This window comes from Pelecanus crispus, chromosome 5 (assembly GCF_030463565.1).
Source record: "Pelecanus crispus isolate bPelCri1 chromosome 5, bPelCri1.pri, whole genome shotgun sequence".
NCBI lineage: Eukaryota > Metazoa > Chordata > Aves > Pelecaniformes > Pelecanidae > Pelecanus > Pelecanus crispus.
The window spans coordinates 82,484,497-82,504,142 of record NC_134647.1 but is presented as its reverse complement, the minus strand read 5'-3'; the positions used below and the strand labels follow the sequence as shown (position 1 = coordinate 82,504,142).

Genomic DNA, 19,646 nt, shown 5'->3' with positions numbered 1-19,646 from the left:
GTGGAGAGGTCCGCATTCTCTGCGACACGCACGTTGAAAACTTCCCTGTGGGCAAACGGTGTTACTCAGAAACCGTACAAGATTCGATTTCAGCACAGCTTGCTAAATCAAAGCTGTAGGCTGAGTGTGCCCCACATGCAGATTGCAAGCCAAAGCCTTGATAAATAAAGCAGACGACTCTTAGACAGAACCAATAAGGAATTAAGTTCTAAATCTATGAAATACCGCTTGTTCCCATTGCACAGGCTAAAAACCGATAGACACCAAAAGGCTATGTGCCCTGTCTAAGACACACAGGAAGACTGCTGCAAAACTGAAAACACAAAAATCATGCTTCCTCCCCCAAAGGATTTCTTTTTCTCCTATTCATTACCCCAGCATAGGTGCTTATCTGCCTTAAAATGACTTTCCTGCTACTACAATTCCATGATCATTACTCCTGCTACACATCGCCTGTGAACCATGATACACTGGGAGGCCAACAGGAGAGGAGGCATGAGTAGAAGTCAAATTGTCAACTTCTGTGGCCGAAAACTCATTACAAACTGTCAGTCTGCACAACTGTTCAATGGCTAGCTCAACAGCATGATGCAGCAAGGCTAGCTTAACGTAGCTACTCTTAGCTAACTCAGCTCTCTCTTTGACCCTGGCTGCTCATTCTCACAGCTTCGATGCAACACTATCTTAGTTATGTTGACATTTTTTTTTTTCTCCAGTTGACATTACAAGCCAGATCAGATTAAAAAGAATCCACCAAAAAGGCCGTTTGTCTGGTTGTTTTCAAAACCGAATCAATGCCCTTGCACTCTTACAGACTTCCCCTTGTCTTATGCCAGTTTTAAGCATGTAGAATCACACTGTGAGCAGAACACAGGTTTAAAAAAAGGCTGAAAATACACGGTTGACTCTAGAACACCCTGCAGCTGCTCACAAACAGCTGGGCAATCACAACTGCAAAAGCAACATGGTACCGAATCGATCCCACTATGCCTTAAGTCAATATTGCCCCCCCACACTATGTCATGAAAATGTGATCAAAACTATCAGCAACTCCGCAAAGTGCTTCCAGGCTGTTAGAATATGTACCCTTAAAACTAGCACTTGGAAAGTAGTATGGAGAGCACACAGATTCTAAATAGTTTGCCCTCCCGGTAACTATGATGGCACAGTTTCCTGAACTGGGATACTTTTTGGACTTTCCTATCAGAGGGGATAATGATTCCCAACTGGTATGAGTAACAGCAACCTGACTGATGCCAGTAAAGCAATACTGATTTACAATAGCTAAGAATCTAGGGCTTAAATTCAACATGTGCAGAACAGGGAAATGATGCCTTTTCCCCAAACCATGTACATTATTTATTGAGACAAAAAGTTATTTCGGACAAGGACTTTCCTTTGAAATGTATTTCAGCATTGCCTGCTTCCCGAGAGTTCTTGTGTTCACACTGGGACTGGGACCTCTGGGCACTTCCGTGTGGGTGCACAAAAGTGTACATTTGCTTTAAGCAAGCTAAGCAAAAAGATTTATCTAAATTTTTGGCAGAAAGGATTCATGCGCTAGTAGAAAAATCACAAGCCATACACTGCAATAAATCATGAAACAAAGAAGTCTGAGGGCTTATTTTTACACTTAGACTTACCCACAAAGTCCTTAAAATTAAAAAAAAAAAAAAGCGCAAAACATAACAAATGAGGTTAGACATTCATGCAAGTTTAGATTTGTTCCCACTTTTACATCTGCACCAAAATGACTTGTTCTATGGCAATTTCTTGTACTTAAATAAGATTGTACTTGTCCTGAAATAAGATCTGCACATTATGAAAACTCCTTTATGATCTTTAACATAAATATGTGTAGTCATTTCTTTTTTTTTTTTTTTTTTTTTTTGCATACGTCTTTAATTGCCATCTTATCTGATCAACAGGGTGGGGTGCAACCAACATCCTCACCAACTGCAACCACCTTCAACCCATGAAAACACCTCTGAACTGTGTTTCTGATAACAACAAGCCCATGAGGCATCTTCATCTGTACAGAGAGAATACTATAGACAATATGAAAAAGATGTGTTGCTAGGAAAATTAGTTACTTGCTGTTACTTGTTAAAACTTTAGTGCAACTTATGTACACGCATTCATATATGACTTCTACCAACGCAGACACTTGAGACAAACATTTTGTGGAGCTGTAACACAAATGTTTGCATTATATTGTCAAATTGTACACTGACAAATTGTCAGCTGTTCATCATTTGACAATATAAGCATAGATTTAAAGCAATTTTTCAGTAGGATAAAAGCAGAATATGTCATCTAGGAAAGGATGTACTAGAAATCTGTGCCACCTACACAAAAACTGTACTTGGTTTACTGAACCCTCACTCATACTTTTAAGAACTGACAGAAAATGGAGGAAGGAAAGATGATGACTGAACTCATCTGTGCCCAAAGATGAAAAGGACAAGAATATTGTCAAGGCTGATTAGATCTCTCCTCTCACTTGGAATTAGGCAAAACATAACTTTTTTCCAAGAACACAGTGACATGGCTTCAAATACCGGGCTAAACAATTGCTGTTACTTTATGGGATTCTCTTCAAATTATACACAAACACTATTAAACTAACATATTAATGGAATAATTGTATTTATTTTGAAGAGCGTTTCCCTACGTTTAACAAAATCGTATGTTAACACATTAAGGAGTTTCTGATGCAAGTAAGAATTTTTCATGTAAGCATAAGCTGCACTGCTTACACTAAAAAGATAAGCAAAAAATGTTACTCTTAGTAAAATGGCACCGAGTCCCAGTGGGATCTGAATCCAGCACAACCACCACGTTACTACTCTTGCCAACTTCAGGCAAAAGCTGGCTGGGGGCCCTCATTCTTCCCAGCATTTTTAGATGGAGGGAGAAATAATCATGTGCATGTGTGTATGAAAAGCTTGCCGAGATGATGGGCTAGCCACAATGCCAAAATCAAGGTCATTAAAGACACTGCATATGGAAAGGGTCATTTTGCTAGGAACAGACCAATTACCAGTGAGCATATATAATGACTATTCATGATGTCAAAGCAGCTTGCCACACTGCTTTCATCTGCCAGATGACAGATGCCTATACAAGAATGTTGCAGCTGTCAAGGGAATATTTGACTCAATGTATGTGTCTTGGAATGGGTTCTGTAGGCAGGCTGGCCTCTGTCCTGAGGTATTGGAGAGGATAATTCCACAAAATGACAATGTACGAGACCACAAAAATTCAAACCATAGCCTTGTTATTACAAGAATCCTAGCTGATTTCAGCTGTTACAACAGAAAGAACCAGTTATTATACACAAATGTCTCACTGACCAAAATTAAGAATTTTTTTCTCCCTTTTCCCTCAGCGCTGTTTATCCCATAACTCTTTAAAGGAAAACATGTTTGCAGGCTGTTGAACAAAGACACACGTCTAGAATTCTCTGCCTCTCAGCACTGCAGTAGAGACTTCTTCACTCTGACTGCGACCGTAAGGCAGATGCACATGCAGCAGTGGAGTCACCCGGCTCCTGGGAAACAGCTCCAATCAAACTGGACCAGGTTAACAAGTCACAGAAGATAATCTCCTTCCCCCCGCAAAAAAAAAAAAAAAAGAAATGCTACAAAATGCTATGTTCTCAGGCATAACAGCATTTAAAGAAACTAATTCTTGAAACTGTAAGGTTGTCCTCAGCTAGTAGAAATTAGTTTAACAATAAGGTCTTCCCTGGTATGAATAAAGAGCTATCAGCTTGGTCTGTCAGAAGTCACCCAGCATTTTTCAATGGGAGTTTTTAGTGCAGGTGGTGCCTTTATTCCATACCGCCAGGTACACACTACAATCCTAAAAACAGTAAAGAAAACCATAATTATCCTCCTCCATTCATTTGTTCCCGTTGCAATGACCGATCGCAGAAATTGCTGCAGTTCCTTAAGGAGCTTTCCCACTAGAAAAATCTTCCGATCACTTGGGCTGACTACCAAGACCTGGCGCAAACTTCTGATCCCTGAGCTACCGTAAGAGATGGCACAATTCCCTCTGGAAGCAAGGCTGGGCCTAAACGCATCCAAATCCCAGGGTCTGAAGACCTACGGAAGACAGCAGACTGTAAGACAAAACAGAAATCTCTGCATTGGATCCTTTCTTAAGCAGCATGTGAATGTCTCATGAATCAAGCAGTGTTATAATTCATTAATATGACAAATAAGCATTCCAATACACTTTCTGTATGATTTGGGGAAATGTACATACAATAGATAAGTTTTGGTTCATGTTATGGAAGGATACAATTGCTATAGGTTTGTATACCCCTGTAAATATGCATCTACCTTTGTTGACCAGGACCGTATGACATTTTCCCCTGAAAAGCTATTTAGGGAAACCAGCAAATTTAATGCCTGGACTCTGGCTATACAACAGGAATACTAAAAGAGCAAACTAAAAGTATAACCTTGCCTTGTTTGTGTGGAAGAGAGGATAGAGGGTAAAAATATACAAATTTCTTAATTAATGTCAAGTTAAAGAGGGAGAGATGCTGGCAGGACCTTTAATGGGCTCTAAGAAACATACTGAAGGATTTAGCCAGGAGAAAACAGAAGATGAGCATGTTTAGCCAAAGACTCTGTAGCTCAAGGACAAACACTAAAGACACAGGACCACGTTTCAGACACAACCCAGAGGGATTCAAACACCTAAAGCGGTTAAAACTTTTGGGGTGTGCTATTTTAACGTAGATAATAAATGTATTATCTCATACTGTTGCAGCAAAGGACAACAGTGGCTTCAGAATCCCTACGAGTGTTTTTGGGCATGCTCTCCTCTCTGTCATGGTCTCCCTCATGAAAAATCTCAAGAAAAATGCCCAGGATTCTGGGAAATTGTTTTTAACCTGAAGCAAGATCTTGAGATAGCTGCTCAGTTGCCTTAGGCAGTTGAACAGTGGATTCAAGCACAAGGGTGAGAGTGTGAAAATGTGAAACCTTCTTTCAAGTGTGGTCCTGAGCCCCCAGCCTTGGGGCAGTAACCAGATTCTGTTTAGCTTCCAAAGATATAAAGCACACCGGATCCAAGGCGTGCAGCCCCAAACGTCAGTATGCTAAGTAATCAACTGGAGAGGGCAACCAGATCTCTAACAAATACTGTTCAGAGTCTCATTTTAAATTGTTCGTGTTTCCAGTTCAAACTGTATCAGGACAAGAGATTCTTTTGAAAAATGTTAACCTCAAATTCCCTTTGATGAAATACAAAAACAGTATAGTGGTAAGCCACAGTGGGGATTTTTCAGTGATAGCACAAGATCTTTCTCGTCACCTGAACCCATTATTTTCTATTTAGGAGAATATTCTGATGTTACAGCTCAACTCCAGACCTTCATTAAGAGTGTATATAGGAAGCACTACTAAGCAGTCAAGGATTAAGAAACAGTAAACTTAAGGATGCCCACACATCCCCATGAATGCACATCTACCAGTTTGCACACCGATTTCATTGGCACATGCTGCCTTCAAATAACAATAAACCTACTATTTCTTCTGCAGCCAGAGGTACTTAGGAGTTTACTAAAATTGGGCTCATGATGATCTGAGGAGTTTTGTTTAGCTTTTTATGCAAGTCTTCTGCTCCCTAAAACATTTATTTTAATAATTTTGACAAATAATTCAGATTTTTTTTTTAACCTGTCACACAGAGTTTTTATTATCTGGGGGCAGAGTCTTATAAATTAGTGCATGCTGACCTGGCCAGGGGCACGGACCCAGAACCTCTGCTCTCTCCCCAGTTAGCTGGGTGAGAAGATACGTCAGGCCAGAAGCCCTGCAAGTTGTGCTGCTGCAGTCCTGCGTCTCAGCTGCTGTGTGCTGCCTCTCACGTGAACCGGGCTGAACCTATCTTTGTAGACATGACCTAAAAAAAAAAAAAAAAAATTCTCTCAAAGCTATGAATCTAGAGGCCGTTGGGATTTTTCTTGTGTCAACTTGTGACCATTGTGACCAATCTAAAACTTAACACAATCTTAAAAAGATTTGCATTAAAGACTTCTGCAGTCTTGGGTACTAACAGTTTATTTACCCTCCTCCTAGGGCAATCGGTAATAACAATAAAAAAGGCTATTAATAATTTACATTATTTTAAAATGTTGCTTGCCCCAGGTAAGTGGAATTTTGCAGAATAAATATTAACCTGGATTTAAACTGAAGTGGAAAGAATGAGATTTTCCAATATCTGCACTCAAACAATCTGTGAATACAGAGAAGCAATAAAGAAAATCTTGTTAACTTCAGCCAGGCCAAAGACTTAGGTCAATATTGAGCTCTTTTAACCATCTCATAAGTCTCCTGCAGATAGATATGCATTATGAGTCCCATAACAAAAAAAACCAACTTTTTTTCTACAGAGAACAGTGTTTATTGTCACTGCACTTTCAGACACGCTTCAATATGGACACAGCTAGTTGCTAAACCCAATAGCAAGTTGAAAAATTTCAGTATTTCCTTCACGGATTCACTGCAGAAGCATATTATTCATTTAAACGGTCCATCCTTAAATGTGAAGCTTTTAGTTTCTACTAATTTTTTTTTCCAGAATAAACATTTCCTAAAAAAAAAGTAACAGGATTGCAAACAGAAACCAATGACTACCTGAACCAATGTCCAGTTCAGAGAAGACAAAGAACTCACTTGTTTTGTATAGAACTTACAATTTTTCCCCAACAAATGAAGATGATTTTTTTTTCCTCAAGTGAGAATTTTGACCAAATCCTATATTCAATTCATACCAAGGCTAACATGTTGCTCACATAACACATAGCTAGTCACATAAAGATACGCAGCAAGTGTTTAATCTTCAGTGGAAAGTCTAGTGGTTAACCATGCAAACAAATTATTTAACATTTTCCTCGGGAATCATTGCTTTTCCATGTCCAGAGTGGTTAACATTTGCCTGTCATTTCAGTAACACATAGTTATGGTCAGGACATCCAGAGTCTGTATCCCTTAAAGCAAAAATGGGGAGGTTAATGTTCTGAGGCACTTGATTCAACCAGACTAATAAATTTTCCTTCCCCTGTAGATGATCTAACTGAGGTAATTTAGACAACCAGAGCCGGAAAACTTAGGCTCAGCTAAATGAATCACGAGTCCACAGAGTGCTTAAATTCAGAAAAAGACTGAGGGTAGCAACATGCAAATTGACAAAACAGTTGAAGAACGGCAATTGCAGGAAAAATAAATATAACATGGGATGTCTGTAAAGAGGTATCACGCATAGGAAGTAAAGAGGTATCACGCATAGGAAAGAAAATAAAAGTAATTTTTCCTCTGCCTATGAGGCCAGTGCTGGTATTTCCAGTGTCTTACTGGAAGGCCACTGAATAGCTCTCCCATTAGGAGATATTAACCAATAATATACATATATATGTCTTTCCCATTAGGAAGATATACAGAGAAAGAAAGAGTTGTGTAAGACAGGAAAGATCACAAACACACATGCAAAAGCAGAATAAAGCCAATGAGATAGGAATAATAATAGAAGGTGAAAATACAACCTGTTTGCAGCAAATCAGGATGGCATATCTGGGCACTAACTTAAATACTCATCAGAAAAAAAAAATAACAAAGCAACTTCCCAATGGAAAGATTAAGTACCTTGTCAAATAATCCATCCTTGGACTTAAAAGTCGTTTATGCTTTGAAATATTAGGTCAGTGTAGTGTTTCTTTAAAAACTGAATGTTGTAATCCCTTACATGGCAGAAAACACTTTTTGCAACTTCCCTTATGCTTAATATAAAAAGCAAGAAGAAAAGATGTATCAAAGATAATTTACTTCTGCGTTTCCAGAGGCAGACCAAAAGGAACTGAAGGGCTAAAGTCCAAGAGAACAGGTTTATTTATTGCTCTGATAAAACCGGTAGCGGCACACAGCCCGTAATTGCCTTTGTACAACTCTCCTGCTGCAACCACTATTTCAGTAACTCTGGGTTAGCGGATAGACTGCTTAATCCAAGAAGTCTTCTCCCTGTCCGTGGAACTTCTCTGAAGCTGTACGCAGGGTGGTCCACATTGCCCAAGAACTGCATGACAGGATCTTCTCTTACGACACTATTTCTAATAATACTGCATACTTTAGGAGCAAAATCCTCCTCTTAAATCTACATGATAAATTTTGATTGGGACAGTCTACTCCTCTTACCGCTATGAAGGTAAACTGAAGCTGGCAGTGCACCAAAAAATCAAATTGACGGTTATCAGAACTTGAGAGAACAGCTCCTTTCTTTCAATTTTTTTTCCAAAAGTTAGTACCAAAGAATCTGCAGTTGAGCATTTGTTTCTCATCTAGCCATTTTGTTTTGTTGACCTTTTCTAAAACACAAATGGATCTATAAAGTACCACAACATATGATATGGAAAATGGCATCATACAATTAAAAAAAAAAAAAAATTCTAAAGGAAGTAAAACTTAGCATAATTTATACTTAAAACAGAGGAGGCTACTACAAAGATGTTCTATAGTGGCATATACATTTCAATGTAATCTGTAGATTTCCTCAAGAAAGTATGCACACCATCATTAATCTCCCGGGCAGCATTTGGCAATGTATTATTTACAAGCAACACTAAGCTCTCTTATTTAACTTACCAAAATGCTAATGCTGCAATTTCCGAAGAGATTCACATAACTCACACCCCCAAATCCCACTGAAATCTGAGCATCCTGTTCAAGTTAAGTTTTTGAACATCTCTCGCTATGAATTCCCCAAATCCCAACATGCACTGTAATTCCTTCTGCCAAGACTGGTTTTCATTATTATATCACCTTTCTGATAGAGCTCCTCCATCGCTCTCCACGTTTCAGCATGGACCTCTCGATTGCTTTTATCCAGAACATGTGCACCACCAGTGTATTAAAAAAAAGATCTAAAAAAGAAACAGAATCAGACTCCTCATTAAAGTGTCCAAAAATATATATATCAAACCATGTGAAACAGCATTTTCCCTCTATAGTGGCCCCTAACATCTTATCATCAAAACAGTTCCAATTACTACTCCATGATCGTTACCGTATACATCCATTTAGTTTTAATAAACAAAATCCACAACATTTCATTAACGACTAGAGGTAGCAGAAATTGCACACGTGCCGCAGGTTTAGGTCACCGTAATCAGAATTTCATGGCCACACGTGCACTTAATAAACTTTCAACGCATAACAAGCCCCATTTAAATCAAAAGGATTTGGGTCACTGGAATCAAGACTGGACTACTGCTGAAGCGCTACAAGTCTTCAGGTTTATGGAAGATAAATATGTTTGGCAGTTCTACAGATATTTTATACAGCGTCAGCAGTGGGTCTGGTTGTTTCCTTTCTAAAGAACACTTCCAGTTAAGAATTTCTGCTGGAAATTACAGCACATTCTTTCACGCAGTTTTTTTGCTATAATTTTGTGGCAGCGTTTGTGATTTTTTTTTTTTTTTTTTAGTATTATTTTAAGGGAACAAAAATATGCTTTCCTACATGTTATGAAATGTCAGCACAATTTCAAATGCAATTAAGATTTACTGCTGATGAAATTATCCAAGCAGCTATTGAAACTGGCTGTTTCAGGAAAGCATTTTTTTGTGTGTTGTCTCCATGCAAGAAAAGACTGTCCTTCTACTGAAAAACATAAATTAAAAATGAGAAATTCACATATATTGGGCTCAAGAGTTCCAAATCAGATTACCTACATTTAAAAAATGATAGCATCTATAACTCCTTTATAATCTGTAGACACTGCTAGACATTCTGAAGAAGAAACTTAGATACTTTGAAAACAATTATATATCAATTTAAATCTTAACTGCAGGTGAAACAAGTAACTGAAGGCATCCCAGTCAAAGAGGTGTTGGTCTTTGTCGCATACATTAGTCTGACACAAAACAGGAAAAGGAAATAAATGCATGACTGAGATGTGCATCATTGTGCTTTATAATATTGCTTTTTTGGCAGTTCAAACACAGAGTTAAGAAATAAAAAAATAGACTCGTTCGCAATGAGCAGAGTTTTTTGCTCTTTGAATGCAACACCCCATTCCTCTACAGCACCTCTTTGTGAAAACACAGATCCTCTGCCATATTTTTTTATTCACATTTAAGGACTCCACTAATGATAACTATACCACTGGGCTGGTATATTAGCTTTCCACCTCTATAAATAGAAATTTAACCTGATTTCAGAGGAGAAGGTAACATGAAATTCACTATAACACACCAGTTCCCATTGGGGTACATCACTGCAGCACTGTTAAAGCGCGAATTTTGCTTACACTAGGAATCTAATTAGAACAGCACAGAATTTTGTACAGTAACATACATTACAGATGTATCAAGGAAAAAATTCTTTTGGGTGTATCACAAAAATCATGAGCTAAATTTGCACTTTCTGATATCAATAACCCATTAGACTTTGAAACACAATTGCTGAGACAAGCAAATAGCACTTATATATAATGATCTGCAGCATCTGGGTTTATGTTGTATTTAAAGAGAAAGTTGTTCATTCTTTGCCCTTATATACATAAAATCCATTCCCAATTTAGAAAAGAGTAAAAAAGCCACATGCAGTCTTGTTCAGCACTGATCCGTGAATAATTACTTCTTCTCTAATTGCTCTGAAGAAAGAAGTTGTCTTTATTAAGAATAAATACCAATATATGGTATTGGAATAAATACCAATTTCTGTGACATTTAAGTGAAAACCAATATTGGGATATTGATTAAAGCATTTGGTAAGGTTATGTTCCAACTCAGGACTACCCTAATTCTGTTGCCAATAAAGTCTCTTGAAATTTCCACTGACTTATATTAGACACAATCCTAAGGATTAGCATTCAGAATCGCTAATATTAAGTGTTCATTTTGATCCAAAATTATATATGCCATTGGTGGTACTTACTGCATAGAGACTGCTATGTTTTAATTTGAATTTTTTTTCTTGGATAAAACAGATGTCATATATAAGTAGGTGTAAGTTACTGGTATCTCATGCCTACCTCACGTAAAAACGGAAGAATTGCGTATCTTTAATTGTTGCTTGCTACGTTCTCCAGATCAGACTTGTAAGAAGTGCTTAACTATGCAGAAACATGTCGTATAGCACCAACAAAAAATAATCATTACCTTCAGCAGAATTTCACCAAAAGCTACTTTTCTAAAAGCCTGACTACTGTTAGACATCACGGTTTGCAAATGTTCACAGAAATAGCTACACCGTGGATTTCCACATACAAAGACGCTTTGTACGCCGCCCAAGAAATTGAGGCACTCTCAGAGAATGACTTTTAACAGATTTGATAACTGAAAGATCTCTGGCCTTGGATATTTAAAAAAACGCAGTACGTGCCCCTTCCCTGTATTAGTGTCTGAGACCTCTTCAACGCAAACATTGGTAGTGTAGGTCAATGGTTGGACTGGATGATCTTAAAGGTCTTTTCCAACCTAAACGATTCGATGATTCTATGATTCTGTGATTAGCTGTTGGTCCTTTATTTTAGAAAGGGGATGTTATCAGGTATGTTATCACTTATAATTCTATGATTCTATGTGATGTCCACACCATCCTATTATGTTCCTTTTAATTTAGGCTTTTTGTTGAAATAGAAATTCCTTCGCAGTTAGCAATATAGGCATGATTCAGGGCTAGAAAGCAGCTACTGGATCACAAAGCGCGGTCCTCCTGACTGCAAGAAGCGTTCGCGCAAGACGCGGGGCAAGGGTACCTGACCTGAGGGCGAGCAGAACGGTCCCTCTGCCAGTCCTGCACAAACCACCCCAGCGCAGCCAGAGCGGAAGGAATACGAGGTACCTCGCAATGAGCAACAGGGCTGCCACTCTATTTAAATAAACTAAGCACAGTTCGTTTCAAATCAGGATCTGCTGACTTCTACTGCATCTGTTAGAAAACTTTCCATACTACCTGTAAGCCAATAAAAGCAGTAAGCACCTCACAAACAAAGGTCTACGATTTCATCTTCAGTTGCACACACGTTCACACCTACACCCACACGCTTTCTTCTGATTAAAATATTTCCCCTCCTGGGGGATTACACGAGCACAGACACTCTTATTTTCATCTTGGAGGCAAGAAATTAGTTTTAAATAATTGAGCAAAATAGCTTAAGGTTCCAGTAATCAAGAAATGTAGAACTTGATCACTGGAGATTTTTAAGAGCAGGCTACATTTTTATCTGTTGAGAACGATGTGGTTGTGCCTTGTAGTGTGGGACAGATTTATCCATACTTTGAGATGTCTTCCAAGCATATTTTTTTAAAAATAATCTTAACTCAAAATAAAAAACCCCAATGATTCACAGTGTCAGGATGCACTTGAGAAAAGAGAAACACCCAAACAATTGTGAACAATGAAATTTTGTATTTACCAGCTTTTTACAGCATCCTTTACGGACAATCAAGCTGTAGTGGTGCAGTGCTGAGGGCCTGAAGTTCATTCAAATGTCAAAACAGAGTGCTGCAGGAAAACTAAAATTAACATGTGAACTGCTTTCACACAGACATTTAAAATAGAGTGGCTTATTACTTCTTAGTGGTTGCAGCAGCTACAATCAACGCAGTTCCTCTTAACTCAGAAGTACAGGGACTTTTTACACATTTAAAAGCAAACAGCATGTTGTCATGGAAATAAAAGTTTGCAATTCTATTCGAATTCCTAATGCAATATTAGAAAGAAAGGTCAAAACTCACTATAACAAACCTAGTTTTGAAGAACAAGCCCTGGCTCCTATCAAGCCTAAAAGCAAAAGTATATTTTTTCAGTGTTTAGCACAGTCATCTTCATGCAGTGATCGTATTTTCCCTGCTTTTCTCAATCGTGACTGCACTCAGTATGTACATGATGTATTTTTCTCTCCCCCCCAATCTTTTGTTGTTGTTGTTGCTTTTTGTTCTATTGGAGCAAGGATCGATGTGAAGCAACCTCCAAAGCGTTCTGAATTCATACACAGTCTGAACTGGGTGTATTGGCAACATTCACGTGATTCATCTATTACACCGAATATGCTGATAGAACATTTGCCCAACTCCAGCTGGGGATTTGCGATAGGTTAAATTTGCCTGAACGTTGAAAATAAAGGAAAATAAAATTTTTTATGAATTCGGTAACCCACAAATCACATTCAAGAAGAAGTTACTTCGGAGGTTTGATCCAAATCCCAAGGAATGTGCTCTGCTACTGCCAAACCTGTAAGATCTGCTGCCATTTCATATTGGTTTACTGTGACTGCTAGTTGAGGACCACATTTAGAAAATGCAAGCAGCAGAATATCTGTTACAACCACTGCCCACAAATAATACAAATTTCCAGCATCTCATGGATATATAATCTACTGATTCACATAAAAATCCTGGAACACTGCTCTTCTAATACCATTTGCCCAAAAAGTGTTTATCGAAAAAGTTTCGTAACGGTATTTTACATGGAACACTTTCTCTTAAAAAACTGCATCTGCTTTCAGCAGTTCATCTGTTCCAACAGCTGGCATTCTATATACCGCTAATGCACAGATTTATCAGTTCCTGTTAGATTATTTCCCAAGTCTCTAATTCACTCTGCATGGAGGGACCATGTAGCCCATAAGGATCCTCGAGAAAATTAACAGGACCCTCCTTGGAACAAAGAGCTCAGCTGCACATGTAGCTGCCAGGGCTCCTACAGCTTTTTCTTTTTGCACTCTTCTGAGTGACTAACTTTCCTCCAACATCAAGGTCTAACTTCACAGATATATAATTCAGGATCTTTCAATTTTCTATGTGAACCGTGTATCTTCTGGAAATGCCGCGAACCACCACATATTTGGTTAATATCATATAACGAGATCAGGAAATTCTGATTTAGCTACATTTCACGTACCTTTATTTCACATTCCTATTTCACAGAAATACTGCCAGCTTCAGCACATGCTTTTGACTAAAGAATTTACTTTCCTACATAAGCTTGGACACAAATTGCCCTGTTATTACCGGATCTTTTCTTGTCACGGATTTCACGTCCTCTCTATGGTATAGACTGGCCAGCAGAAAAGGGGCATAAAATGCAGGTATGAATGAAAACAAAGCTAGGTTATCTAAGCTTAGTTCTACAAGCTTATAACCATACTTTCAAACCAATCTTCTGCATTCCAGTTACCTTTGTTAGACTTGTGATAACCCTCAACATTTCCATCAAACACCTCTTACTCTAAGCATTCTTCAAACACTTGAAAAGTCCATGTTTCAAGACAGTGCCACTTTTTGCTTAAAAATCCTTCCGACAGCACCTTCCAGCTGGGTGCTTTCAGACAGGAGGTACAGGACTCCCTAAAGCACGATGCTGTCTATGAACCCCATGACACACATCATGGACTGTACCTGCTCTGAGGGTCTACTTCACCAGCATAGAATCATAGAATCATCGAATCATTTAGGTTGGAAAAACCCTTTAAGATCATCCAGTCCAACCATTAACCTAACACTACCAAGTCCACACTAAACCAATCAAGGGTAGACCAAACTGAACCATGTCCCCAAGTGCCACCTCTGCCCGTTTTTTGAACACTTCCAGGGATGGGGACTCCACCACCTCTCTGGGCAGCCTGTTCCAATGCTTGACCACCCTTTCCGTGAAGAAATTTTTCCTAATATCCAACCTAAACCTCCCTTGACACGGCTTGAGCCCATTTCCTCTCGTCCTATCGCTAACTACTTGGGAGAAGAGACCAACACCCACCTCACTACAACCTCCTTTCAGGTAGTTGTAGAGAGCGATCAGGTCTCCCCTCAGCCTCCTCGTCTCATACATAGCACTAAACACAGAACTTAACCTTATCTCTGTCACACGAGTGCAGATCATGCTGTGCTTAACAAAAATGGCCTGTGGAGTTGATCCAGCAGAAATGAAACTCAAGCAGCCAGGACCGTCACTCCATTTGCCATCCCATCCTTCTGGCGGAGGTCACCGTCCTCGCTGACAGATCAGTGAATTGCATGTGAAGTATTTCCTAAGCCATCACAGTTTACAGGTTGTCAAGTTACAGCAAACTGAAGCCAGCATTGACTTAGGTCACTATGTCAGACTTAAGTGATGGTTCAGTGTCCTGGTTTCGGCTGGGATAGAGTTAATTTTCTTCCTAGTAGCAGGCACAGCGCTGTGGTTTGGATTTAGGATGAGAAGAATGCTGATCACACGCTGATGTTTTTAGTTGTTGCTCAGTGCTGCTTATGCCAGTCAAGGACTTTTCAGCTTCCCCTGCTCTGCCAGGGGCACAAGGAGCTGGGAGGGGGCACAGCCAGAAGAGTTGATCCCAACTGCCCCAAGGGCCATTCCATACCATACGGCATCATGGGCAGTGTGGGAACTGGGGGGGTTGGCCGGGGAGCAGCGATCGCTGCTCGGGAACTGGCTGGGCATCGGTCGGCAGGTGGTGAGCAATTGCATTGGGCATCACTTGCTTCGTGTATTCTTACTACTTTTATATCATTATTACTGCTACTATTTTCCTTTATTTCAATTATTAAACTGTTCTTATCTCACCCCAGGAGTGTTTCTCACTCTTACTCCTCCAATTCTCTCCCCCATCCCAGCGGGGCAGGGGCAGTGAGCGAGCGGCTGCGTGGTGCTGAGCTGCTGCCTGGGGCTGAACCCCAACATTCAGGAAGAGCTTTATAAATATTTCAGACATCTCCACATCAGTGGAAGAAAGGTGAGGAAGAAGGGAAGATGGGTGAGAGTGTGGGGAAAAAAAAAGGCAGGGGAAATCTGGTATGGAGGCAAACTGCACAGGCAGTTGTAATACTCCTTAATTTGTCTTACTAATATGAGCAAAAGAAGGCTCAGAGCTGAACATATGTGACAAACTGAAGTTCAAACACAGTCTGAAGCACAAGCTGTTTGTGTCAGTCCAAGGATTCACTCACAGGGTGATGGTATATGTGCGCTTCTTGCTCTCAGATTTTTTTTCCTTGTTTCACGTATTTCTGCTTAGCAGCAGTATGTAAACTGAGTATTTGTGTGAGCACCTACTGTAGTCGGTCTACTACCTGAGAAAATAAAAGCAAATTACAGCATTAAAACGAATCACCGAAAATGATTTCCTGCAAGTGAGTCAAGTTTTCCTCTCATCGACATTCAGCACCAGTGCCATAGCAAGCAGCAAAAAAAAAGCAAGCAAGCAGCAGAAAGCAAACACAAAACATAACAAGCAGAAAGCAGGGAGGAGGAAACATGTTAGCTCTTAACTGAGAGGAGAAAGTCAGGGCTTGAAACTTTGTTTATGAAAGTCTCCTTGCATGTATTTGCATGGGACAGACAAAAAGAGATTTTAATTCATTTTGCATTATTCTGTTCCTGTGCAGGAAGTTTAGGGATACATTTCCATGAAGAATGGAGCCAAAGAGGTGCTTACAAATATCTCAGTCTTTAACAGATACAGGTTTTTTTTCCTTTCACCTTGCAAATGCACCCAAGCAAAAAAGCCGGTGAATACAGCAGAGGTCTGCCATTAATATTGTATGCCATTAATTTTGCAAAATCTGTACTTCACAAAAGCTGTTCACTTCCTCGTTAAAGTTTTTTTTCTTTAAATAAACTCTAAAATAAAATTTAAATTTATTTAAATAAATAAACTTTAAGTTCTCTTTCTCTGGAAAGAGGAGCAAAATGAGGGTTTTCAGGACACTGATAGATAATGTCTGATGGTTAGGGTCAATTATTCCTTGATTATCGGCATAAACAGCGTCTCCGCCAGTGTCATTATTTTAGATTATTACTTTAAATTCATCTTCCTCTACCTCCACTTTCTTTTCATTGCTCCAGCTAGGGAAGAAGCAGCAAAAGCATTTTAAAAAAATATCATGTTTATTTTTATCAGGTACCTCCTCTCCTATGCCCTGTTGCAAAGAATTAATTGGCATCATTATTGCGGCTCTTTGCCTGCCTAATAAGGGAGCAACAATATCACATCTTTTGACTACCAGAAGTTTACGATCAGCGTAAGTTTGAAAGTGTGTAAGCCTAATTCAGTGTTAGTTTGATTTAGTTAGTCAGTCTTCTAAAGTCTTGTAGATACTTCTAACATTCTCCCCAAAGTATAGTGCATCGGACAGACCAAGCCAAAGCCAGTTATTCAGAATTTTTAAAAGTTAATAGACCTACAAAATAAGTTTTAGAAAGGACACCCTTTCCTTGAGATTCAACAGATCACAGAAGAAATTAGGTATTTTTGTTACCAATAAATTATTGTAAAGTTTATGAATTCTTGTTTCGTAGGTTTCAGGTGTTTTTAGCAAAATATATAAAACTCACGTAGTGGATCCTCAAATCAATTTAACAATGAAAGGTACCTTTACAAAATGTACCTCGATCTGTTTTAAAACATTTGCAACAAGGAAAAAATCTGTGCTCTCAATTATATGCACGTGAACTTCTAGAGAACAAACAGAACAACAAATCTGCAAATGTTTAAGTAAGGGCAGAATTTGGTGTCTGTGATCTACCTGTACCACATCATTTTTTTCAGGAATTCGTTCATCTTTGCAAATACCCGCATGGAAGGCGCAATAAATGAGCTATATGTAAAGATTCATACCGAGATATTCAACACCAAGTCTTTCAACATGACTCCAAGCAGGCTTTTTTGTGCTTTCATAGCCATAATCACTACGCCACAGTTTGGTAGTTCTCCACAGGTTCTCCCGCTCCACACCGCTCTCTCTGATGGCTTTTTGGAGGGGAGATTCACAGCCGTACCTTTTTGCTGTGTCATTATGACGAATACCACGTTTTTGCAACGCGTGGACTGCAGCATCATGGGAACAGCCACCTGGGTGGGAAATACCTAAGCACACGAAATCGGAAGTGAATTGTCAGCAGTGAATTATGAGGGGCATATTTTACCATTCTTTTTACTTTTTGTTTTTCTTTTTTTTTATATATATTGTCACAGAACCTTCTTATTCAATCTTCATTTCCTAATAGTAAAGAAATGGGAACTGACAGATCTCTAGGCTGGGAAAATACATAAAGTGCTAGCATGTTGACGCTGATCAGAAATAACCACCAAAATCAAATATCAACAGCATTTAACTGTAAAGAAGTGATTTCAGAAGGCAGGCTGAAGACCAAAGAGAAAACACACACTTTATGGAAAATCAGTGTATGGCACTTAGTTTTCATATAGGAGCACAACATTTACAGATGAAAATCTTAACAACAGGAAATAAAACAGAACTTAAAAAGCAATTCACTTTGCAGAAAGCATATCCTGAAACCTTTACTCTGTTGAACTCCTGGTAGGTCCAAGTTATTATTGCACGGTACAACCCCAGACCGGGCCATACCGCAGGTGCAATGCACGTAACGTCAAGCTCAGCAGCAACCAAAACAACGGAATCCTGCACAAGAGTTCCAGAATGGGCATAGAGGGAATCTCACGAGCTCTCATTGTGTAGGTATTCACTGGATGTGTATTTTGCATGTCAAGGGGACGGAAGGAGGAGGAGACTCAGCAGGAAAAGCAACCAGCAGGAGGACTGTCAGATAAAGAACTGGTTGAGAGCAAGGAGGATGATGTTTCTACTTACCCTTTCCTGTTAGTTGTTTTTCCTGCCATGAGCCCCTCACCCCTTCACCCTCCCTCACACACTTCCCACAAACAGTATTTTCTACAGTTTGTTGGAAGAAATGCTCAGTCAGTTCCAGTCGGCTACCAAACTCACCTTCTAAGACGATGAGTAGCACTTAAAGGCCCTAGAGCTACCAACAGCAGTCGGCATGCAATGGCTACGTCACCACCTCCAGAAGGGCCCCGCGCGGCCCTGACGGTCGACAGCAACGGGGTCTTCAGCCACTGCTGAATCTAATAAAGGACTCCAGGTCAAAGAATAATATACAGTGAAATTTGTACCTGCTGTTAACTTTCTCTTCCCGTCTGTCGGGGTCCAGCCCCAGGCAGCAGCTCAGCACCACGCAGCCGCTTGCTGCCCCTGCCCTGGTGGGATGGGGGAGAGAATTGGAGGAGTAAGAGTGCGAAACACTCCTGGGGTGAGATAAGAACAGTTTAATAATTGAAATAAGGTAAAATAGTAATGATAATAATAACAATATAATAATGATGATAATAACAATATCCAGAGCAAGTGCTGCCCAATGCAATTGCTCACCACCCGCCGACCGATGCCCAGCCAGTTCCCAGCAGCGATCGCTGCTCCCCGGCCAACCCCCCCAGTTTCCATACTGCCCATGACGCCGGATGGTATGGAATGGCCCTTAGGCAGTTGGGATCAACTCTTCTGGCTGTGCCCCCTCCCAGCTCCTTGTGCCCCTGGCAGAGCAGGGGAAGCTGAAAAGTCCTTGACTGGCACAAGCAGCACTGAGCAACAACTAAACCATCAGCGTGTGATCAGCATTCTTCTCATCCTAAATCCAAACCACAGCGCTGTGCCTGCTGCTGGGAAGAAAATTAACTCTATCCAGCTGAAACGAGGACACCCTCCAAACACAGTATTTATTTTACATCAAACACTATCTGCGTGTTATGAAACGAGCAAATGTATACGGCCACCCAGACTGCCAGAAAAAGGGAACGAATGAAAACACGCA

General features: G+C 39.8%; 1 protein-coding gene across 1 annotated transcript in view; it reads right to left on the bottom strand.

Moving 5' to 3' along the window:
- The window catches only part of LOC104036648 (glyoxal reductase-like), a 32,416-nt gene extending 14,033 nt beyond the window's left edge, over nucleotides 1–18,383 (bottom strand). The window contains exons 1-3 of the mRNA XM_075711236.1: nucleotides 18,323–18,383; nucleotides 17,635–17,883; nucleotides 8,835–8,924 (exon numbers count right to left, since the gene is read on the bottom strand). Coding sequence (XP_075567351.1) covers nucleotides 8,835–8,924; nucleotides 17,635–17,883; nucleotides 18,323–18,383 — 400 coding nt within the window. The remainder of the gene's footprint in view (nucleotides 1–8,834; nucleotides 8,925–17,634; nucleotides 17,884–18,322) is intronic.
- Nucleotides 18,384–19,646: the final 1,263 nt, after the last annotated feature.